The sequence below is a fragment of the Apium graveolens genome, unplaced genomic scaffold (assembly GCF_009905375.1).
Source record: "Apium graveolens cultivar Ventura unplaced genomic scaffold, ASM990537v1 ctg6636, whole genome shotgun sequence".
Classification (NCBI taxonomy): domain Eukaryota; kingdom Viridiplantae; phylum Streptophyta; class Magnoliopsida; order Apiales; family Apiaceae; genus Apium; species Apium graveolens.
The window spans coordinates 1-20,602 of NW_027419652.1; the positions used below are offsets into that span (position 1 = coordinate 1).

Below are 20,602 nucleotides of genomic sequence, written 5' to 3' on the forward strand. Positions count from 1 at the left end.
TTTGTTTGCTTCATATTTTAATTCTCTGCTCATATTTATTTCAGGCCTTGAAGCTTTGCTAAATATAGTTCGGTTCCTGAGGTTTCTTTTTTTGTCAGGTATTGTAAAAACACAAAACACAATCACATTTATCTCCTGTACATGCACTTCAGAACAAATCTCTCTCTCTCTCTCCCCGCTCTCTCTCTCCTTCTCTCTCTCTCTCTTCCCTCTCTCCCTCTCTCTCACTCTCCCTTATAGTACTCTTTATGAAATACATGTGCTTTATGTATGAGCTTCTGCAACTGATCGATCAAATTTGAAATTTAATTAGGATGGTTGATGTGTACAGGAACTAATTTCGGAATATTAGTTGCTACTACCATCAAGCTCATTGATGCCTACCACTTCCAAGTTCACTCTGCAAATTCTTTGTGATTGTTTAACCCTCATGTCTTCAGGTTGCAACTGTACATATATATGTCAACTTTTTTTCAACATTTGGTTTTCTTTACATAGTTTAGTTTTATCAAGAATTGTGATGATTGATAATGCCTATGTTGATCACATTCTAGAGTTATTAAACATAGAAAATATTACCGTTTCCCAATATTAAACTATGTAACTTCTACTTATTGAACCAATTCCTTATTGCAAAACTCATTACAATCTACATGTATGTAGTGTCTTGTAATTAATGGTTAATATCAATAAGCAAAGCAAAACTACCTTGGTAGAGAAAGTGCATAATTGTTTAGCCCCATATGATATAATCATATATAATGTATTTAAGCAATTCTAGTGTTAAAAGTTTTCTATTAATTTTGTTTTTTTAACCAATATGACACCAATTGATTTTATTCTCATGAAGTTTAAAAAAAAGTTATGCCAAATTCATTATAGACAAAAAAATTACATGAAATATTTCCACCACATCACTACACAAAATAGGCCAATTACGACCGCCATCATGAAAAATTATAGTTTTAAATTTCAATGCTAAAATGATTTTAAATTGAACCCTAAATATAAGTTATAAATTATATGTACTATATTAACATGATATTAAATAAAATTTAAAAACTGTTCAAAAAATATTTTAAAAAAGAGTACTTAAAGATTGTAGCATGAACTTGTTTTAATCAAAATCTTATGCCAAATATGTGTTATCATTACACACATAGATAGAATCGAGCACTAACAAAATTTGAGCCATAAATTACTATTTATGATCATATTAAAAATTCCTAAATATAGACCATTACAATTTAACATTTTACTCCTTTTCTTTTAGCCTTTTCTTTGCTTTCTCTTCTGATGATGCATAGGTGATGGGTGAACCCCGCTGGATGGGTTAGAGGATAAAAATGACCCAGCACACTTACTGGGTTTGTAAAAATTTAACGGGTCAACATAAAACTATACTTTTGCCCAATCCTATTATTTATATATTGGTTGGATCGGGTTGGTTCAGGTTAGGTCAAACCCCTTATCATGGTTCGATTCCCAAATAAGAATAGAAAATTAAAATCTAACATTAATACATGACCAATGAAATTCTAAAATATAATTCGAAAATGAAATTATTTTTCACATGGGAGTATGACTAGAAGACCGGATAAAAAAAATTGACAATCGAACATAAAGTTCTTGATGAGTGTAGAAAGAGTATATAAAGTTCAAAGATTATACATCACTCGCTATTTAAAAAAATAAAAAATCATACTACTATTATGATTTAAACAAAGTTCATTTAAAAAAAGACATATCCTTGCAAGTATTTTGAGTATATAATTGGAGTAGCTTCTTTATCTGACATCAAACTGTTTCGAGGATTTTATATAATAATGTATTTTGACTTTAGTTAAAACTTAGTTTTACATAATGTATGTAAATTAATTTATAAATTATATATATATTACTATTTTATAAAAGACAAAACATTGAAAGTTTTTTTATGGTACCTGGTCGGCCTTTTGGTGGTTGCCCAGGGGTTCCTGCCCCTAACTTTTTTTTTGAACTTCTCACTAAGAGTTCACGGTTTCTACATACCTTTTCATGCCTTTGCTTCTGATGGTTGCCCATGGAATTAACTTCATGGTTGCCTTTAAGTTCCGCAGGGCTCTGTTACGACTGTTTCGGTGAACGTTCTGTACTCATCCTAACGGACGTTATGTACTCGTTCTTGCTGAATGTTCTGTGTTCTATTGAACTTGTATATATAGAAAGTCTTATACTCCATCGAATTTGTCCAAAACTCCTTCGTAGGATGTTCTATACTCCAACAAGCTCGTTTTCGTGGACGTTCCAATCTTCACAAAACTTGGTTTTGCTGAGAGTTATGGTTTTCGAGAAATTTCCTAAGGACCTCTCAAGAGGGTCTCCGGAACAACTTTTGAAGGCCTCATGGTTCTCCTACAGGAGTTTCTGGTCGGCCAAAAGGCCTCAACTTGAGGGCTGGTCGGCTGGCAGTGCCCCGGGGGCAAGTTGTGGCAGTCATGGCTCTCCTACAAAGGCTTCTGGTCGGCCAAAAGGCCTCAACTTGAGGGCTGGTCGGCTGGTAGTGCCCCGGGGGAAAGTTGTGGCCGTCATGGATCTCCTACAAAGGCTTCTAGTCGGCCATACGCCCCCTATTTTTGTGCTAGTCGGCCAGGAGTACTCTGCACATAAGTTGGGGTCGTCACGACTCTCCTACAGAGGCTTCTAGTCAGCCATATGCCCCCCATTTGTGGGCTGGTGCCGGGAGTGCCCCGCACATAAGTTGTGGCCATCACGGCTCTCCTATAGAGGCTTCTGGTCGGCCATATGCCCCCCATTTGTGGGCTGGTCGGCCGAGAGTGCCCCACACGTAAGTTGTGCCCATCATGGCTCTGATACGGAGGCTCCTGGTTGGCCAAAATGCCTCAATTTATTGGCTGTTCGGCCAGAGCTTCCCGCATGCAAATGATGGCCGTCACGGCTCTGATACGGAGGCTCCTGGTAGGCTAAAAGGCCTCAGTTTGTTGGCTGGTTGGCCGGAGCTTCCCTGTATGCAAATTATGGCCATTATGGCTTTGATATGGAGGAGAACGTTTTGTTCTCGTACTCGTGAGTTCAGCTGAAGAGATAATCTTGTCTTAATTTTCACTAATTTTTCTAATCATGGTGATTAACATAATTGTCCTTTAGTTAAGACTAATGACTTGTATTTGGTTTCAGCCAGGCTTTTTTTGGAAGACTGATACGATAAGCGATGCCATGCATCGCTTTTCTCGTTTATTATGTCGTCCTTTCTTGCCTTTCTATCGCTCTTCTTCATCATTTCCGGTGTTATTTTAGGGAGGTACCTGCTAGCGCGAATCAGGCAGACTTACGACCTGATGTAGCAGGTGACCTTTTTTCTATAAAAGAAGATGATAAGTGCTCATTTTTATTCACACCTTCATTCCTTACCTTCTCAAATTCTCAAACTCTCTCAAGCTTGTATCTTTCTCCAAGCTCTTCAAGAATGTGTGGCGGACAAGGTCCTAGCAAGTCCTCTTTTTCTCAAAAGGAAGCTCTACACAAGAGGCCACTCTCCGCTCCCTCCAAGGTATAGCTCATATTTCCCCCTTCTCAATTGACCGTTGTTAAAACAGTCTGAAGAGTATGTTAGATGAGAGGGCAGACGAGTACCCTAGTACCGTCCATTTCGACGCGTTTCATCACAGAAGTATGCTCCGTGAGAAGGATGTCGAGGAGATTAAGTCGATTTACTCCTGGCCCGACTGCTTAAGGTTTCGTAAAGCTAAGCCAAGTGAGAGGGCTTGTAACCTTTGCCACCAAAGGCTATTTCTATTCAAGGCGGCCCTTAAGTCCGGGCTAAGGTTTCCCCTGCACCCTTTCATTCTGAGACTTCTAGCTAAACTCAAGATTCATCCATGCCAGCTCTACCTAATGAGTGGTCTTTTATAATTTGATTCATAGTGTGATGTCTTGACTTAGGCATCCCCTTAAGTGTGACGATGTTCCGTATTATCTTCATGATGAAGCCTTCTCCTTTGAATCAGCCTGTCTGGGTTGTGATACAACACAGAGCCCACATTCCTCATATGTTGAACACCAGTTTTCTCAATGACTTGAACCACAAAGGAAACAAGAAGTTTTGTGGTCGTTGGGCGGAAAGGATGGAGACTGGGGGGCATACTTCAGACGTGACTTTAGCAGCCCAGTTGATAGTTCTCACTTAATTCTAACCTTTCTGATGCCGAGCTTCTAGCCAGAGATCTACTCACTAAAGATGATGGGGTAACCCCTTATTGGGAGTTCATAACAGAAGTCAAGCTTGTGGAGCTGGCCTTAGTTCCCTCTCTATTGAGGTTATTTATCTTTGTTTTCCTTAACTTTGTGCAAGTTTGTTTTAATATCTGCTTTCTTTTCTTCTTATTTCAGCTGTAGAGGCTCTCGATGCCAAAGCCAAGCCGAGCGATGCTGTTACGGGCAAGATGGCCAGAGATGCAAATAAAAAGGCCAACCATATTCCTAAGGTTCCAGCATTCCTTGAGGCGTTGGGATCTGGTCAGAAGAGAACCAAAGATTTTGACGGGAGTGCCAGGACCCCTTTTGAGCCGGGATGGGGTATCTCTTCCAGCGACTCCGTATTCGGCATCCCGGGCCTTGCCCTTGAGTGGTCGAGGAACTGAATCACTCCTCCTGACCTCCTATTCATCTCTTCTGGTGAGAAGCTTCTTGAGGCCGAGATGCTGGGGGCTCACGCCCTCTATCAGGTAAATTTTTATTTAAGTTTTCCTTTTTTTAGAACTTGGAAAGTATTATAGGAATCACTCCTTGGGGGCTCGGCCCTTCATACTTAAACTTTTTATAACTATACTCATACTTTCTTTGTCAGGCCAATGCCTACTTCGTTGCGTCCTCTACTCAGGCTGTCAAGATGAGAGGCGACTATGCTGCACTGCAGACTTCCATGAACAAAATGACTATCTCCGTGGGGGAGTGGGAATCCAAGGCTCATGAAGTGGAGGGAAAGCTCGCCGTTATGGAGAGGAAATATGCTAGCTCGGAGGAGAAGAGGAAGAAGGAATGGAAAGACCTCAAGGGAGCTTATCACAGATCCTCTAGGTTCACCAAAATGATGGACGAACATGATGATGAGATGCCTTGTTAACATGGCCATGGGTTGGAATATGGGAATCAAAGACGCTCAAGGCGTATGGACGGATGTGGTTGATCCAAGCCTTCTATCTTGCCCCTGGAAACTACCTACCATGGATCTATCCGTACAAGCTTCTGGATCTGTGCCCTCGACTCCTCGTATGAGGTCTCAATCGAGTTCTAGTCACGGGGGTTCCGGTTCCGGTTCTAAGGGTAAGGCCCCCTCGGGTAGCCCTAACTCAGAGCAGCCCTTCATGGGAAGATTGCGGAGCCGATTCCAGGGTAGTGGTTCTTCTTCTGAGGAAGGCTCGGATGTCGAGGGGGAGGATTCTTCTGATGAGTGAATAACGTGGCCTTGCATGGCCTTGATTGCTATACGTGGCTTTTATTTTCAGAACTCATTGATTTGAACCTTATTGGTCTATAACTTATTGGTCCTTCGGGACTCTAACTTATGATCCTTTGGGATCTTTTATCTATGCACTTCGTTTAATTTCATTTCATACTTATCTTTTATTTTCGGCATTTGGTCCTTCAGGATTTGCATTTTTATATGCTCGTACTTAAATAAATTGGTAGACAAGATGATAGAAATAAACTTGCATAGATAATATCTCTAAGAAATGGGTTCAACCCTTACATAAGATGGTTTCGTCGACCTTATTTATAAACTTAATACTAAGTACTGGGAACCTGTAGTGAATGTCCTAAACATAATAAACCTTCAGGTTTGAAGCATGCCAAGTGCGAGGCACTTCATCACCATTCATGGTCTCTAACTTGTATGATCCTCGTCCCAGTGTCTTCCTGACCTTATAAGGTCCTTCCCAGTTGGGGGCTAGCTTTCCTCCCTACCCTACTCCAGATGCCTCAATCTTCCTCAAAACCATATCTCCCTGTTGAAAGAACCTTTCTTAAACCCGTCTATTGTAATAAAGGGAGGCTCTTCGTTGATGCTCTGCATTGTAGGCATTGGCCTCATCCCTGACCTCGTTAATTATTTATATACCGTAGTCGTAGTAGCACTGACAATCATACATATATTTTACTCAACAGAGCATCAGTCATGGATGTGACATAAAAATAATTCATATATCGCAAAGACTAACTACTGATATTCAGAAGTTTTTTCCAAGAATATGAAGATAAATTTGTTATAATATCATCATTCAAATTATTTTGATGTTTCTTTCAATTATGATTATAATATTTATTTTTATTGTAACTTGATAACATTGTATATTATTTTTATAAAATTAAATATTTTCAATTTGATGAATTTTTTTAAATATTAGTTGAACTTGTTAATCCTTCAAAATATCGACTAATATTTTTTTTAGTTAGATAGCATAACATGGATTAAATCAAATAGTAGAATACATTATAGTGTTAACCTTTTTCAAATAATTGAAAATAGTTGTACAATATTTTCCAACACTAAATATTTTTTTTGAAATTTATTATTGCTAATTTTAAATATTTTTTTTTCAAAATATTGATTTCTATAATTTTTCAAGTTTCTTATTTATATATATATGAGTTAAGTTCTATTGAGTCTTTGTTTTTGGTTGAGTATGGGAGTCCATATATGTTCTGCAAGTAAAATAGTACAATTTTTTTTGTAAAATGTATTATAATGTGAATCATGTTCTACAAATATCACTATTTTAATAAATATCTTGCAAATCTTATACATTTGACAGGTTGAACATTGTAGAACATATGATTTTATAAAATATGATCAGTTTGAAGAACATACATATTCACGTTGTAAAAAAAGTAAATATTCAAGTTGCTGAACATTAATGATGTAACACACGTTTACGTTATGTAGTTTATTATTTTAGTTTTTAAATTATTGGAAACATAAAACATGAACCATTAGATTGGATTGTAATATAAAGTTAGGATTTTGGACTCGAGAACTCCAAAAAAGGGACTTTATGTATATGATTATTTATAATAACCATATCAAATTGAATAATATAAATTTAAATATTGGGTCAAGTTCTAGATGTAAATATTATAAAACCAGCCAGTTAGTAATTATGATACATAATATCAATTGACTTGATCGTATAAAGACCTCAAAAATATTAATTTTATTAATATAAGATATTATAAAATTTATCCTTATTGGTAAGATATTCTCGTCGAACTCGTAATTTAAATTTATTAAACATAGATAGTGATGATGTATTTTCGGCTCTATCATATAGTCAAATTTCGAGTATTTTTTCAAAATGGGTAAAATTCTGATTTTGAAGTTAGTAATTTTGATACATATTATCAATTAAATTGCTTTTATAAAAATCTCAAAGATATTAATTTTTACCAACATAAGATATCACAAAAATTTTCTTTGTTGGTAAGATAGTCTAGTCGAACTCGTAATTTAAATTAAACCCAGCTAGTGACGTGATATTTACAGGCACGTCATTTAGTCAAATTTCGAGTATTTTTTAAAAAATTGGTCAAGTTCTAATTTTGAATTCGAAATAAATCGAAATACGCTAATTATAACTTAACTAAATATGTAGTACACATATACAATATTTATATAAGTGTATCTCTTTTTAACATATAAAAAAATTTAATTATATGTACAATTTATTTTTTATTAAAAATATATTTAAAAAATGTATAAGACATAATTTTCAAATTAAAAATTGTATAATAAATAAGGGAATGATCCGTTTATATACTATGCTTAATTTTATATCTCAAATTCAATTGTTCAAAACTAATTCCACAAATATTTTAGTAATCATGTTTAAAGTTAAATAAATTATCGCTATTTACGACACTGACATATTATGTATATGATAAAAAACTTAACTAATAGTGTGGTGTGGTGTTAAGTTGATATGGTTGTGAATGTAAAGACTCGGGTTCAATTCTTCCCAACAACCTTTAAATTTGGTTGGTAGTCGGTCTGGTCACCGTAATTATAATAATATTTTAAATAAAATACTCTCATAAATAGATAAATATTCATAACAAAGTTATAACATGTCTAATGATTTTGGTTAATACAAAATAATATATTAAATTCACCCGGCCGGGCTAAACAAAATTATAGTATTGATCCAAAAAACTACATTTAGTTAGTTGAATTTGAATAAGCGGGCTAAAATAAAATAATAAATATTATTGATCCCGCTAAAACATTATATTATTGGATCAGACTATAACAAAATATACATTTGAAAGGAAATTCGTAGGGTCGATATAATATCATCAAATTAAAGCAAAATAATCCATAATATTCGTTCGGTCTAAAATAAAATAATAATCATCCCGAGCTAGAGTAAAATTAAATAAAACAGTAAGTGTAATTAACTGGATTTGGTTGATATAACGGGTCTTAAGCTAATATAATTTTTTGTCATTAACACATAAAATTTTATCATTGATTCGGGTTTAAACATATTAAGCTAACATAAATGTGAATATAGTTGGTTGAATTTGGTCGACTAATGACAATTCGTATACTACTGATCTCATATAAAATTTATCTTTTAATTAAATATAATTTTTTCATAAAAACACCTATAAATATCAATAAAAATATAAATTTCAATCATTACATTATTTTTTAAAACTATAGTATCACTAACTTATACACCTATGTGTATGTTAAAAAGTATAATGAAATCATATTATTAAAATTTTAAATAAATAAGTTTCGTAACTTAAATTTTTTACTTCAAATTGAATTCAAAAAAATATAATATTAAAAATAATCCGTATATCGCACGGGTTTTAGGCCGGTATTAAGAATTCGTAAAAATCCAAATTAAAAAATAAAATTCTAAAATCCAAATTGAACAAATCTGAAATTTCAAAATCTGAAAAGTAATTGAAAATCCTGATTTATATTGCTCAATATATTCGGGTTGAATAATGTTTTAAAATAAATTCTTAATAATGTTTGAATAAATAAATTGATTGTTGTTTTTTCAAAGTAAATTATTACATGATGGTTTCGTTTGCTTGGGTAATTACAAATTTAAATTTGATTGTTACAGCATAGGAAAAAGAAATTGTTGGAATTGGGACACTGTCAAGGGAGATGACGGTTGTTAGCAAGAGTGTACTTGTGCATAATTGGGGTTTGTTACGATTACTTTAAGACACAGGAAGAATATTATGATTAGGAGCTTATTTTTGTACTGATCAAGGTTCTATTAAGTCCTAGCTATCCTAATGGAGGTTATGCTTTAGTTTAAAGAAGTATAGTTTGGAAGTTATACTTTAGTTTAAAGATGTATCCCTGACGCACAAACAGTTTGGGGTTTGAAGGCACTATATGGACCGTAGATAAAAGGCATTAGAGTCTACGATATCATAGTTACTTTTATGTGTTTCTTTGTTGCTTATATCTAATAGCTAGTGTCGTCCAATGCAGTATGTATGGGTTGCAAATACGTTATCTTATTAGAGGATTTACATAGAGATTAAACTGGAGCATAGTCTGTATTTCAATGCTCTTTGTTCTGTCTTACCTATGATCAAGAGGGTGTCATACCTAAAAATAGAGTAACACTCTATGGACATATCTAAACCAAGAACAAAGACGTGGCTAGAAATTCAGGAATAAGTAAAGGTTTGTGATTATTGGACTGATTGGTGCCTCCTAATTTTGATAATACTCTTTCATTGATTGTTATATTGATGTAATATTAGTACTGTTACATTTTTTTCTTCCTTTGGAACACTTGAACTGTTTCTTCATACGAATTAACTATGGATGAAATTCCTATGTGCATAATGTTAGAAGTAATGTGTTTTTAAAGACGTAGTTATCCTATATAAATCTGCTTTTAATATCCAGGAAAATGAAACACTTCTTTCCCTGGTGGTTATGTAACTCAACAGCCACAACCTTGTAGTATATAAGGTTGTTATCTAATGAAATATCACATACTCTTCCAGTACCTTTTTTTCTCTTATATAATTCATGATATGTTTAACAAATTGGTATCAGAGCTAGATTCGATTAGAAACTGGGCGTAAAGAACAGCAGTAGGTGGAAATAACACGTCAACAATGGCTGCAACAAATCAAGGTGTGAATATTCAACAACCTACAATGCCCATTTTTAATGGTGAAAACTATGATTATTGGAGTTTGAAGATGAAAACACTTTTCCAATCTCAAGACTTGTGGGATTTAGTGAAAAGGGATATGATGAATCAGCAAATTTAACAAATGCTCAGAAGGAGGCCTTAAAGGAGACTAAAAAGAAAGATGCAAAAGCCCTCTTCTTTATTCAACAAGCTATATCAGAGAGCTTGTTTCCCAGAATTATGAGGGTTACAATGACAAAAGAAGCTTGGGAAGTTTTGCAAGAAGAATTCCAAGGAAATTCCAAGGTAAGATCTATTAAGCTACAATCCCTCAGGAGAGATTTTGAGAACTTGAAGATGAATGAGTCTGAAAGTTTGAAGGATTATTATTCAAAAATAAATGAAATTGTCAATCAAATGGCTTTGTACGGTGAAGTGGTTACCGATAAGAAAGTTGTTGAAAAAATTCTGATTAGCTTGACTGATAAATATGATGCTATGGTGTCCATTATTGAATAAACCAAAGATATTAACACATTAAAATCTGGTGAGTTGATGGCATCATTACAGTCCCATGAACAAAGATTGATGAGACACTCCGAAAAATCCATTGAAAGTGCTTTGCAATGTAAGCTCAACTTAAACAAAAAGGAATCACCGTCTCAGAGTTATAATGGAGGAGTATCATCAAGAGGTGGAATGTTCAATAGAGGAAGAGGAAGAGGCCAAAGAGGAAGAGGAAAAAGTAATTATAACAGATATTTAGGTGATGCAAGTCAATCAAACAAGTGTGAAATATGCAAACGAAGTAGCCATACAGAGAAGGATTGCTGGTTCAAAGGGAAGCCTCAATGTCATCATTGTAAGAAATTTGGACATTTGCAAAAAGATTGCAGGTTCAAAAATCAGTAGCAAGTGAATGTATCTGAAGAAAAAGAAGATGGATATGCAGTCTTTTATGTAAATTGTCAGGTCACAAATGAGAAAAGTAGCACTACTTGGTTATTGGACAGCGGATGTAGCAATCACATGACCGGAGATAACACAATATTTACAAAGATTGATAAAAGTATTACCGTTGAAGTGAAAATGGTAAATGGCATATTGGTTCAGGCAAGAGGCAAAGGTACGATATGTATTCAAACAAAAGATGGCATACGATACATTAATGATGTTTTATTAGTCCCTGATTTAGATCAGAATCTACTTAGTGTCGGTCAGCTCATAGAAAATGGATATGCTGCTTATTTTGAGAATGGTACTTGCACAATTTTTGACAAAAATAAAGGCAGAAAATTGGTTACAAAAATACAGATGAAAAGGGGCAGAAGTTTTCAGCTAATGTTCAATTATGATGCTGATTTGGCCTTAAAAGCACACCTGAAAGATGAATCCTTGCTTTGGCATAAAAGGCTTGGACACATACATTCTCAAGGGTTGAAGGAACTGAAAAATATGGTGTATGGGCTGCCTCAAGTTGAAGATAATAATGAAGTGTGTGAAGGTTGTGCCATGGGAAAGCACCATAGAAATTCTTTTCCAAAAGGAGGATCGTGGAGAGCTGGGGGACTGCTGGAGCTTGTTCACACTAACGTGTGTGGACCAATGAGGACTCCTTCACTTGCTGAAAATAGGTACTTTGTTTTATTTATTGATGATTACTCAAGAATGGCGTGGGTTTATTTTATGAAATATAAGTCTGAGGCCTTTAGCATTTTCAAAAAATTCAAGAAATTTGTAGAAAAACAAAGTGGTTGTTACATAAAAGTTTTGAGAAGTGATAGGGGTAAAGAATATACCTCTAGAGAGTTTGATAAATTTTGTGAAGATGAAGGAATTGATAGACAACTCATGGTTGGTTACTCACCTCAACAAAATGGAGTTTCTGAAAGAAAGAACCAAACTGTAGTGAATATGGCCAAATCAATGTTAAAGGAGAAAGGGTTGCCAAATTCATTCTGGGCTAAAGCAATTCATACTGCTGTGTACTTAATTAACAGATGTCCAACTAAGGCAGTTAAAGAAATGACTCCATTAGAAGCATGGTGCAGAAAGAAGCCTTCGGTAAGCCATTTAAAGATATTTGGTTGCATTTGCTATGCACATATTCCGAAAGAAAAAAGACATAAACTGGAAGACACGAGTGAAAAATGCATTCTTCTTGGTTACAGCTCAAAATCAAAAGGATATAGGTTGTATAGTTTAAAGAAGAAATCAATAATCATAAGTAGAGATGTGTTGTTTGATGAAGGAGCTAGCTGGAATTGGGAGAAAGAAGCATGTCAAAATCAAACTATTACATTTGAAGCAGAAGCTCAAAATGAAGACAAAAATAATGATCAGTCATCACCAGCATCATCACCATCTGATCCATCTTCACCTACTGATCCATCATCACCTTCAAGTGATAGTGCAAGATCGTCAAGTTCAGGAAGTACTCCGCTGAAAATGAGGTCTCTTGCTGATATTTATGAGTCATGTAATTTTTGCATGATTGAACCAACGAGTTTTGAGGAGGCAATTAGAGAAGATGTTTGGAAGAAGGCAATGGAAGAGGAGTTTCACATGATTGAAAAAAATAAGACATGGCAACTTGTTGAAAGATCGAAAAATAAAGAGGTTGTGGGTGTGAAGTGGATTTATAGAATAAAGCACAAGTCAGATGGTTCTTGGTTAAAAAATAAAGCGCGTCTAGTGGCCAAAGGATATTCACAACATAAAGGAGTTGATTACCTCGAAACATTTGCACCAGTAGCTCGAAAAGACACAATCAGAACCCTCATTGCTCTTGCAGCTCAAAAAGGATGGAAATTATATCAACTTGACGTGAAATCAGCCTTCTTGAACGGAGATTTAGAAGAGGAAATCTATGTAGATCAACCAGATGGTTTTGTCATTAAAGGACAAGAAGGAAAAGTTTACAAGTTGAAAAAGGCGTTGTACGGGTTAAAGCAGGCACCTCGTCAATGGTATACCCATATCGACAAACTACTTCCTGGAAAATGGATTTGTCAAAAGTAAGAGTGAGCCAACTCTCTATGTGAAGAAGCAAGGTATGTCAATTCTTATCGTTGCAATTTATGTTGATGATCTGATTTTTACTAGCAATGATGAGCATATGATAAATCAGTTCAAAAGTGATATGATGAAGAAGTATGAAATGAGTGATATGGGACTGCTACACCATTTTCTTGGGATTGAGATCCACCACAAGGTGATGGAGTGTTTATTTGTCAGCACAAATACGCTGAAATGATGTTAAAAGGTTTAATATGTATGGTTGCAAAGCAATGGCAACACCTCTTGCAGCAACTGAAAAATGATGAAAGATGACGGTGGAAGAAAAGTAGACAGGACTTTGTATAGAAGCATTGTTGGAAGTTTAATGTATCTTACGGCAACTAGGCCGGACATTATGTTGCTTCTAGTTTGTTGTCCAGATATATGCAAGATCCTAGCGAGGTTCACCTTGGAGCAGCCAAACGAGTTCTTCGTTATATAAAAGGAACTGTGGCATATGGAATCAAATATTTTAAAGGTGAAGAGCTAAAATTAATTGGTTTTTGTGACAGTGATTGGGAAGGTTCCAGAGATGACATGAAGAGCACAACAGGCTTTGTGTTTTCATTTGATTCAGGAGCATTTTCATGGCAATCAAAGAAGCAAGATTCAGTTGCACAGTCATCCGCAGAAGCTGAGTACGTAGCTGCTGCCCTGGCAACATCACAAGCTATTTGGTTGAGAAGAATTCTGGAGGATATTGATGAAAGGCAAAGAAACGCAACAGAGATGCTATGTGACAATAAGTCAGCCATATCTATGGCAAAGAATCCTATCTACAATAGTCGTACAAGGCACATTGCTGTGAAACATCACTTCATTCGTGAGAAGATCGAGGAAAATGAGATAAAATTAGTCTACTACAAGTCCGAGGAGCAAGTTGCTGATATATTCACAAAGGCACTTCCAAAAGAGAAGTTTCAGATGCTGCGTAATCTGCTGGGAGTTCAGAACAACACATTAGGAGGGAGTGTTAGAAGTAATGTGTTTTAAAGACGTAGTTATCCTATATAAATCTGCTTTTAATATCCAGGAAAATGAAACACTTCTTTCCCTGGTGGTTATGTAACTCAACAGCCACAACCTTGTAGTATATAAGGTTGTTATCTAATGAAATATCACATACTCTTCCAGTACCTTTTTTTCTCTTATATAATTCATGATATGTTTAACAAATTGGTATCAGAGCTAGATTCGATTAGAAACTGGGCGTAAAGAACAGCAGTAGGTGGAAATAACACGTCAACAATGGCTGCAACAAATCAAGGTGTGAATATTCAACAACCTACAATGCCCATTTTTAATGGTGAAAACTATGATTATTGGAGTTTGAAGATGAAAACACTTTTCCAATCTCAAGACTTGTGGGATTTAGTGAAAAGTGGATATGATGAATCAACAAATTTAACAAATGCTCAGAAGGAGGCCTTAAAGGAGACTAAAAAGAAAGATGCAAAAGCCCTCTTCTTTATTCAACAAGCTATATCAGAGAGCTTGTTTCCCAGAATTATGAGGGTTGCAATGACAAAAGAAGCTTGGGAAGTTTTGCAAGAAGAATTCCAAGGAAATTCCAAGGTAAGATCTATTAAGCTACAATCCCTCAGGAGAGATTTTGAGAACTTGAAGATGAATGAGTCTGAAAGTTTGAAGGATTATTATTCAAAAATAAATGAAATTGTCAATCAAATGGCTTTGTACGGTGAAGTGGTTACCGATAAGAAAGTTTTTGAAAAAATTCTGATTAGCTTGACTGATAAATATGATGCTATGGTGTCCATTATTGAATAAACCAAAGATATTAACACATTAAAATCTGGTGAGTTGATGGCATCATTACAGTCCCATGAACAAAGATTGATGAGACACTCCGAAAAATCCATTGAAAGTGCTTTGCAATGTAAGCTCAACTTAAACAAAAAGGAATCACCGTCTCAGAGTTATAATGGAGGAGTATCATCAAGAGGTGGAATGTTCAATAGAGGAAGAGGAAGAGGCCAAAGAGGAAGAGGAAAAAGTAATTATAACAGATATTTAGGTGATGCAAGTCAATCAAACAAGTGTGAAATATGCAAACGAAGTAGCCATACAGAGAAGGATTGCTGGTTCAAAGGGAAGCCTCAATGTCATCATTGTAAGAAATTTGGACATTTGCAAAAAGATTGCAGGTTCAAAAATCAGCAGCAAGTGAATGTATCTGAAGAAAAAGAAGATGGATATGCAGTCTTTTATGCAAATTGTCAGGTCACAAATGAGAAAAGTAGCACTACTTGGTTATTGGACAGCGGATGTAGCAATCACATGACCGGAGACAACACAATATTTACAAAGATTGATAAAAGTATTACCGTTGAAGTGAAAATGGTAAATGGCATATTGGTTCAGGCAAGAGGCAAAGGTACGATATGTATTCAAACAAAAGATGGCATACGATACATTAATGATGTTTTATTAGTCCCTGATTTAGATCAGAATCTACTTAGTGTCGGTCAGCTCATAGAAAATGGATATGCTGCTTATTTTGAGAATGGTACTTGCACAATTTTTGACAAAAATAAAGGCAGAAAATTGGTTACAAAAATACAGATGAAAAGGGGCAGAAGTTTTCAGCTAATGTTCAATTATGATGCTGATTTGGCCTTAAAAGCACACCTGAAAGATGAATCCTTGCTTTGGCATAAAAGGCTTGGACACATACATTCTCAAGGGTTGAAGGAACTGAAAAATATGGTGTATGGGCTGCCTCAAGTTGAAGATAATAATGAAGTGTGTGAAGGTTGTGCCATGGGAAAGCACCATAGAAATTCTTTTCCAAAAGGAGGATTGTGGAGAGCTGGGGGACTGCTGGAGCTTGTTCACACTAACGTGTGTGGACCAATGAGGACTCCTTCACTTGCTGAAAATAGGTACTTTGTTTTATTTATTGATGATTACTCAAGAATGGCGTGGGTTTATTTTATGAAATATAAGTCTGAGGCCTTTAGCATTTTCAAAAAATTCAAGAAATTTGTAGAAAAACAAAGTGGTTGTTACATAAAAGTTTTGAGAAGTGATAGGGGTAAAGAATATACCTCTAGAGAGTTTGATAAATTTTGTGAAGATGAAGGAATTGATAGACAACTCATGGTTGGTTACTCACCTCAACAAAATGGAGTTTCTGAAGAGAATATTCTCTAATATTCTTGATGTAGTACTTTGGTTGACACATACCCCCATCCCAAATTATCCCCGTAAACCAATAACTACAAATACCTTGGTCTTTTTCCCAGAATCTATTTGTTGGCATCATGTACTACTGATATTTCTACAGAATCCGTTGTCTGTACACGATTAGGAAGACTTTTGATACAAGGCAACCAATGAAAAAACCAGCTTCAATGAAGGATGATGACTACACGAACCGCTGTAAGAGAAGGAACCAACTTTAATGAAGGATGAAAAATGGAATCTATTAGATAGCCAGGCTCTGGGGTTGTCAGATTGACTTTGGTGAAAAACATTGCTTAAAATATCATCAAGGAAACGACAACTTATGGTTTGATCAAGGTTTTGTCCAATATGTTTGAGAAGCCATCTGCTTCAAATAAGGGGTATTTGAATCACTTGTTAGTTGCCATAAGATTGAATGAAGACGATCCTGTTGCTGACCATATGAATGAATTTAATTCTATCCTAGCAAGATTGACATCAGTGGATATTAAATTCCATGATGAAATATAAGACTTGTTGTTTGCATCCTCATTACAGACAGTTGGTCAGGTTTTGTCACTACTATAAGTAATTTATCCAGGAGCGGTAAGATGACTATTCATGGAGTTCGAGATTCGATTCTTGGAAAAGATATTTGTAGAAGAAACTCAGGAGAGTCGTGAGGTTCCTTGTTAATGGCTGAGAGTAGAGAAAGAAAGTTCATAATGGGGCAGGATAAGGGCGTAGCAGATTAAAGTCACAGAAGAGAGGACAAACCAAAGATCGCAAGGATATTGTTTATTGGAATTGTTAGAAGAAGGGTCACTTCAGGAATCAGTGCACAACTCATGCGATCCTAAAGGAAAGAGTAAAGAGGATAATTCATCTAACATAGTTGAAGAAGTGGTGGATGATGATGCTTTGATTTGTTGTATTAAATGTTCCGTTGAATCATGGTTATGGATTCAGGTGCATCATTCCATACTACCCTTGCAAGGATTTAATGTTAAATTTCAAATTTCAAAATTTTGGTAAAGTCTATCTTACTGATGACAAGACTTTAGATATTGTGGGCATGGGAGATATTAATCTCAAAACCTCTTTGAGAACTAGCTGGATATTGAAAGATATAAGGTACACCCCTAGAGTGAAGAAGATGTTGCTATTTGTAGTCAGTTAGATAAGGAAGGGTATCGAGTTACTATCGGAGTCAAACAGTGGAATGTTATAAAGAGAAATCTAGTTATTGCTCGTGGAGAGAAAAAAGGACTTTGTACATTGTTGAAGAATCCAGCTATGAAGCAAATATAGATGCTGATGAAATTGGGTCTTTAAGTTTATGGTACAAAAGGCCTAGTTATATGAGTGAAAAGGGTATGAAGTTGTTAACTTCGAAGGGGGATATTCCAGAGTTGAAGAATGTGGAAATTGGGTTCTGCGAGCCATGGTTTCTTGGAAAGAAGAAATGTGTTACTTTTACAAAATCAGGGAGGACCCTTAAGACGAAGAAGTTAGAGCTAGTTCATACATATGTATATGGTCCAACAACAGTTGCGTTGTTGGATAAATCTCTCTACTATGTCACTATTATTAACGATTTCACTAAAAAAATATGGGTTTATTTCTTGAAGAATAAATCAGATGTGTTTTCTACTTTCAAGAAGTGGAAGACTGAAGTTGAAAATCTGACCGGTTTGAAGGTGAAGAGTTTGATGTCAGATAATGGTGGTGAATACAGTAGTAATGAGTATAAAAGCTATTGCATAGAATTTGGGATTAGAATGATTAAAAATATTCTAGAGACACCACAACAGAATGGTGTTACAGAGTGCATGAATAGAACCTTGAATGAGAGGGCCAATAGTATGAGATTACATGCAGGATTGCCAAAGATGTTTTAGGAAGATGCAGTTAAAATAGAAGCGTATCTCATAAATAGAGGACCTTGAAGTCCTTTGGGGTTCAAGATACCTGAAGAAGAGTGGCAGGAAAAGAAGGCACACTTGCGAGTTTTTAGTTATGTTTCTTATGTGTGTGTAAATTATGACATGGATAAACTTGATCTGAAAAGAAAAGAAGTGTATCTTCATTGGTTATGGCTCAGATAACATGGATTACTCTTTTTGGGATGAACTGACGAAGAAGATCGTTTGAAGTAGAGATGTTACTTTTAGTGAGAAAGCAGTGTTTATAATCTTATAGAAGATTATGAGTTTATAAAGGACCAACCTAAGAAATTGAAAGTAGTGCTTGAAGATATTAAAGAAATAGATCTGCATGCATGAAATAGTGGGAGTTCGGAGAATGTCCATGACAGGGTTCCAGTTACCCGACAGACTGAGGTAAGAAAATCTAGGAGAATTGTGAGGCCACCACAAAGATATTCTCCTCCAGTATATTATATGTTATTGAAGAGGATAGAGAGCCTCAGTGTTATTCAGAGGTAGTACAGGTGGATGATTCAGTTTGGTGGAAATCAGCCATGGATGAAGAGATGAGTTCTCTTGAGAAGAATGAGACATGGTCTTTAACAGAGTTACCAACAGCGAAGAAGGCTTTACATAATAAGTCGGTGTTCAAGATCAAAAAAGAACATGATGGCATCAAAAGATACAAGGTGAGGTTAGTAGTCAAGGGCTATCAACGAAAAAAGGGTAATGACTATATTAATATATTTTCCCCGGTTATTAAGATGACTACAGTTAGAATTATGCTAAGTATTGCGGCTGTAGAGGAGTTACATCTAGAGCAACTGGATTTTAAGATTGTGTTCTTACATGGTGATCTTGAGGACATCTACATGGTTCATTTAGAGGGATTTCAGGTAGTTAGGAAAGAAAAACTTATTTGCGAGCTTATAAAAAGCTTGTATGGTTTAAAGCAAGCACCAAGACAACGGTACTTGAAGTTTGACAGCTTTATGATGTGTTTTTTAATGTTTTCGGTCTGGGTTCCAGAATGGGTACATGAGGAGTGCTATGGACCATTGTTGTTACTTTAAACAGTTTAATTTATCTTATATCATATTGTTGTTATATGTTGATGGCATGTTGATAACAGGATCAAACATGAGGAAAATCAACAGGCTAAAGAGACAGATCTCTGAGGAGTTTGAGATGAAGGATATGGGTGCAGAAAAACAGATACTTGGTATGAACATCATAAGTGATAGATCTGAAGGTACTTTGAAATTATCTCAGAAGAAAGATGTTGAGAAATTGTTGTAAATATTCAGTGTCCAGGATGCGAAGACAATAAGTACATCATTGGTGAGTTACTTTAATCTCATGAAGAAGCAATCACCTAAAATGGATGAAGAAATAAAAGATATGGCTAAAGTTCCCCATGAGTCTGCAGTTGGCAATTTGATGTATGTTATAGTGTGTACAAGACCATACATTGCTCATGCAGTGGGAGTCATTAGTAGGTTTTTGTCTAATCCAGGAAGAGAGCATTGGGAAGCAGTCAAGTGGTTGTTACGCTACCTGAAAGGCACATCCAAGGTTGTATTATATTTCAGTAAGAAAAATCTTATCTTTGAAGGATTCCCTGATGCAAATTTGGGTGGATATTTGGATACAAGAAAAAGTACAATGGGTTATATTTTTACTTTGGGTGGCACCGCAGTTAGTTGGATGTCTCGATTTCAAAAGAGTGTTGCTCTTTCAACCACTGAAGCAGAATATATGGCTAAACTCTTACGTACTGATTCAAACGGGCACTTCGGAAGAGTGCTGCCCTGATCTCTGAAGCTAGCAAGGAGATGATTTGGTTGAACAATTTTCTGGAGGAGTTGGGCAGGAAACAGGCAGATAGTCAGAGTGCTATTCATCTTGTGAAGAATCTTGTGAGTGCTATTCATCTTGTGAAGAATCTTGTGATTCATGCTAGGATGAAGCATATTCAGCTAGATATCACTTTGCAAGAGAGTTGATAAGCAATGATACTTTGTCCCTAAAGAAAATCCTTGGTTCAAAAGATCTTGCAGATATGTTGACTTAGGTGGTAACCAATGAAAAGTTGAAGCTTTGCGTAACTTCAACTGGCCTTAAAAATTGATTGATGAGAAGGCACTGCACTAGTTAGAATTATTGATTGGAGTATAGATAATACTATATTCACAAGAGTGAAGTGAAGATGTTAGACTCCAAGTGGGAAATTGTTGGGTTTGTGGA

At 35.6% G+C, this 20,602-nt stretch overlaps 2 protein-coding genes across 2 annotated transcripts; both read left to right on the forward strand.

The window, feature by feature from the left end:
• The first annotated feature begins 10,161 nt into the window (after nucleotides 1–10,161).
• Nucleotides 10,162–10,700, forward strand: LOC141703432 (uncharacterized). The gene is made up of 2 exons (XM_074506965.1): nucleotides 10,162–10,180; nucleotides 10,249–10,700. Exons 1-2 carry the CDS (start codon nucleotides 10,162–10,164, stop codon nucleotides 10,698–10,700), a joined length of 471 nt encoding a protein of 156 aa, XP_074363066.1.
• Nucleotides 10,701–14,489: 3,789 nt separating this feature from the next.
• Nucleotides 14,490–18,328, forward strand: LOC141703433 (uncharacterized). Its single transcript, XM_074506966.1, has 4 exons — nucleotides 14,490–14,816; nucleotides 15,081–16,144; nucleotides 17,397–17,561; nucleotides 17,671–18,328. The coding sequence occupies exons 1-4, from the start codon at nucleotides 14,490–14,492 to the stop codon at nucleotides 18,326–18,328; spliced, it is 2,214 nt and encodes a 737-aa protein (XP_074363067.1).
• Nucleotides 18,329–20,602: the final 2,274 nt, after the last annotated feature.

What these genes read in the sequence shown, in the direction of transcription:
- LOC141703433 (XM_074506966.1), top strand. Translation starts at nt 14,490, where the DNA reads ATGGCTGCAACAAATCAAGGTGTGAATATTCAACAACCTACAATGCCC. An exon ending in AATTCCAAGGAAATTCCAAG is followed by an intron (nt 14,817 to 15,080) that starts GTAAGATCTATT and finishes GCATCATTACAG; the next exon opens with TCCCATGAACAAAGATTGAT. An exon ending in CCTTCACTTGCTGAAAATAG is followed by an intron (nt 16,145 to 17,396) that starts GTACTTTGTTTT and finishes TTATGGATTCAG; the next exon opens with GTGCATCATTCCATACTACC.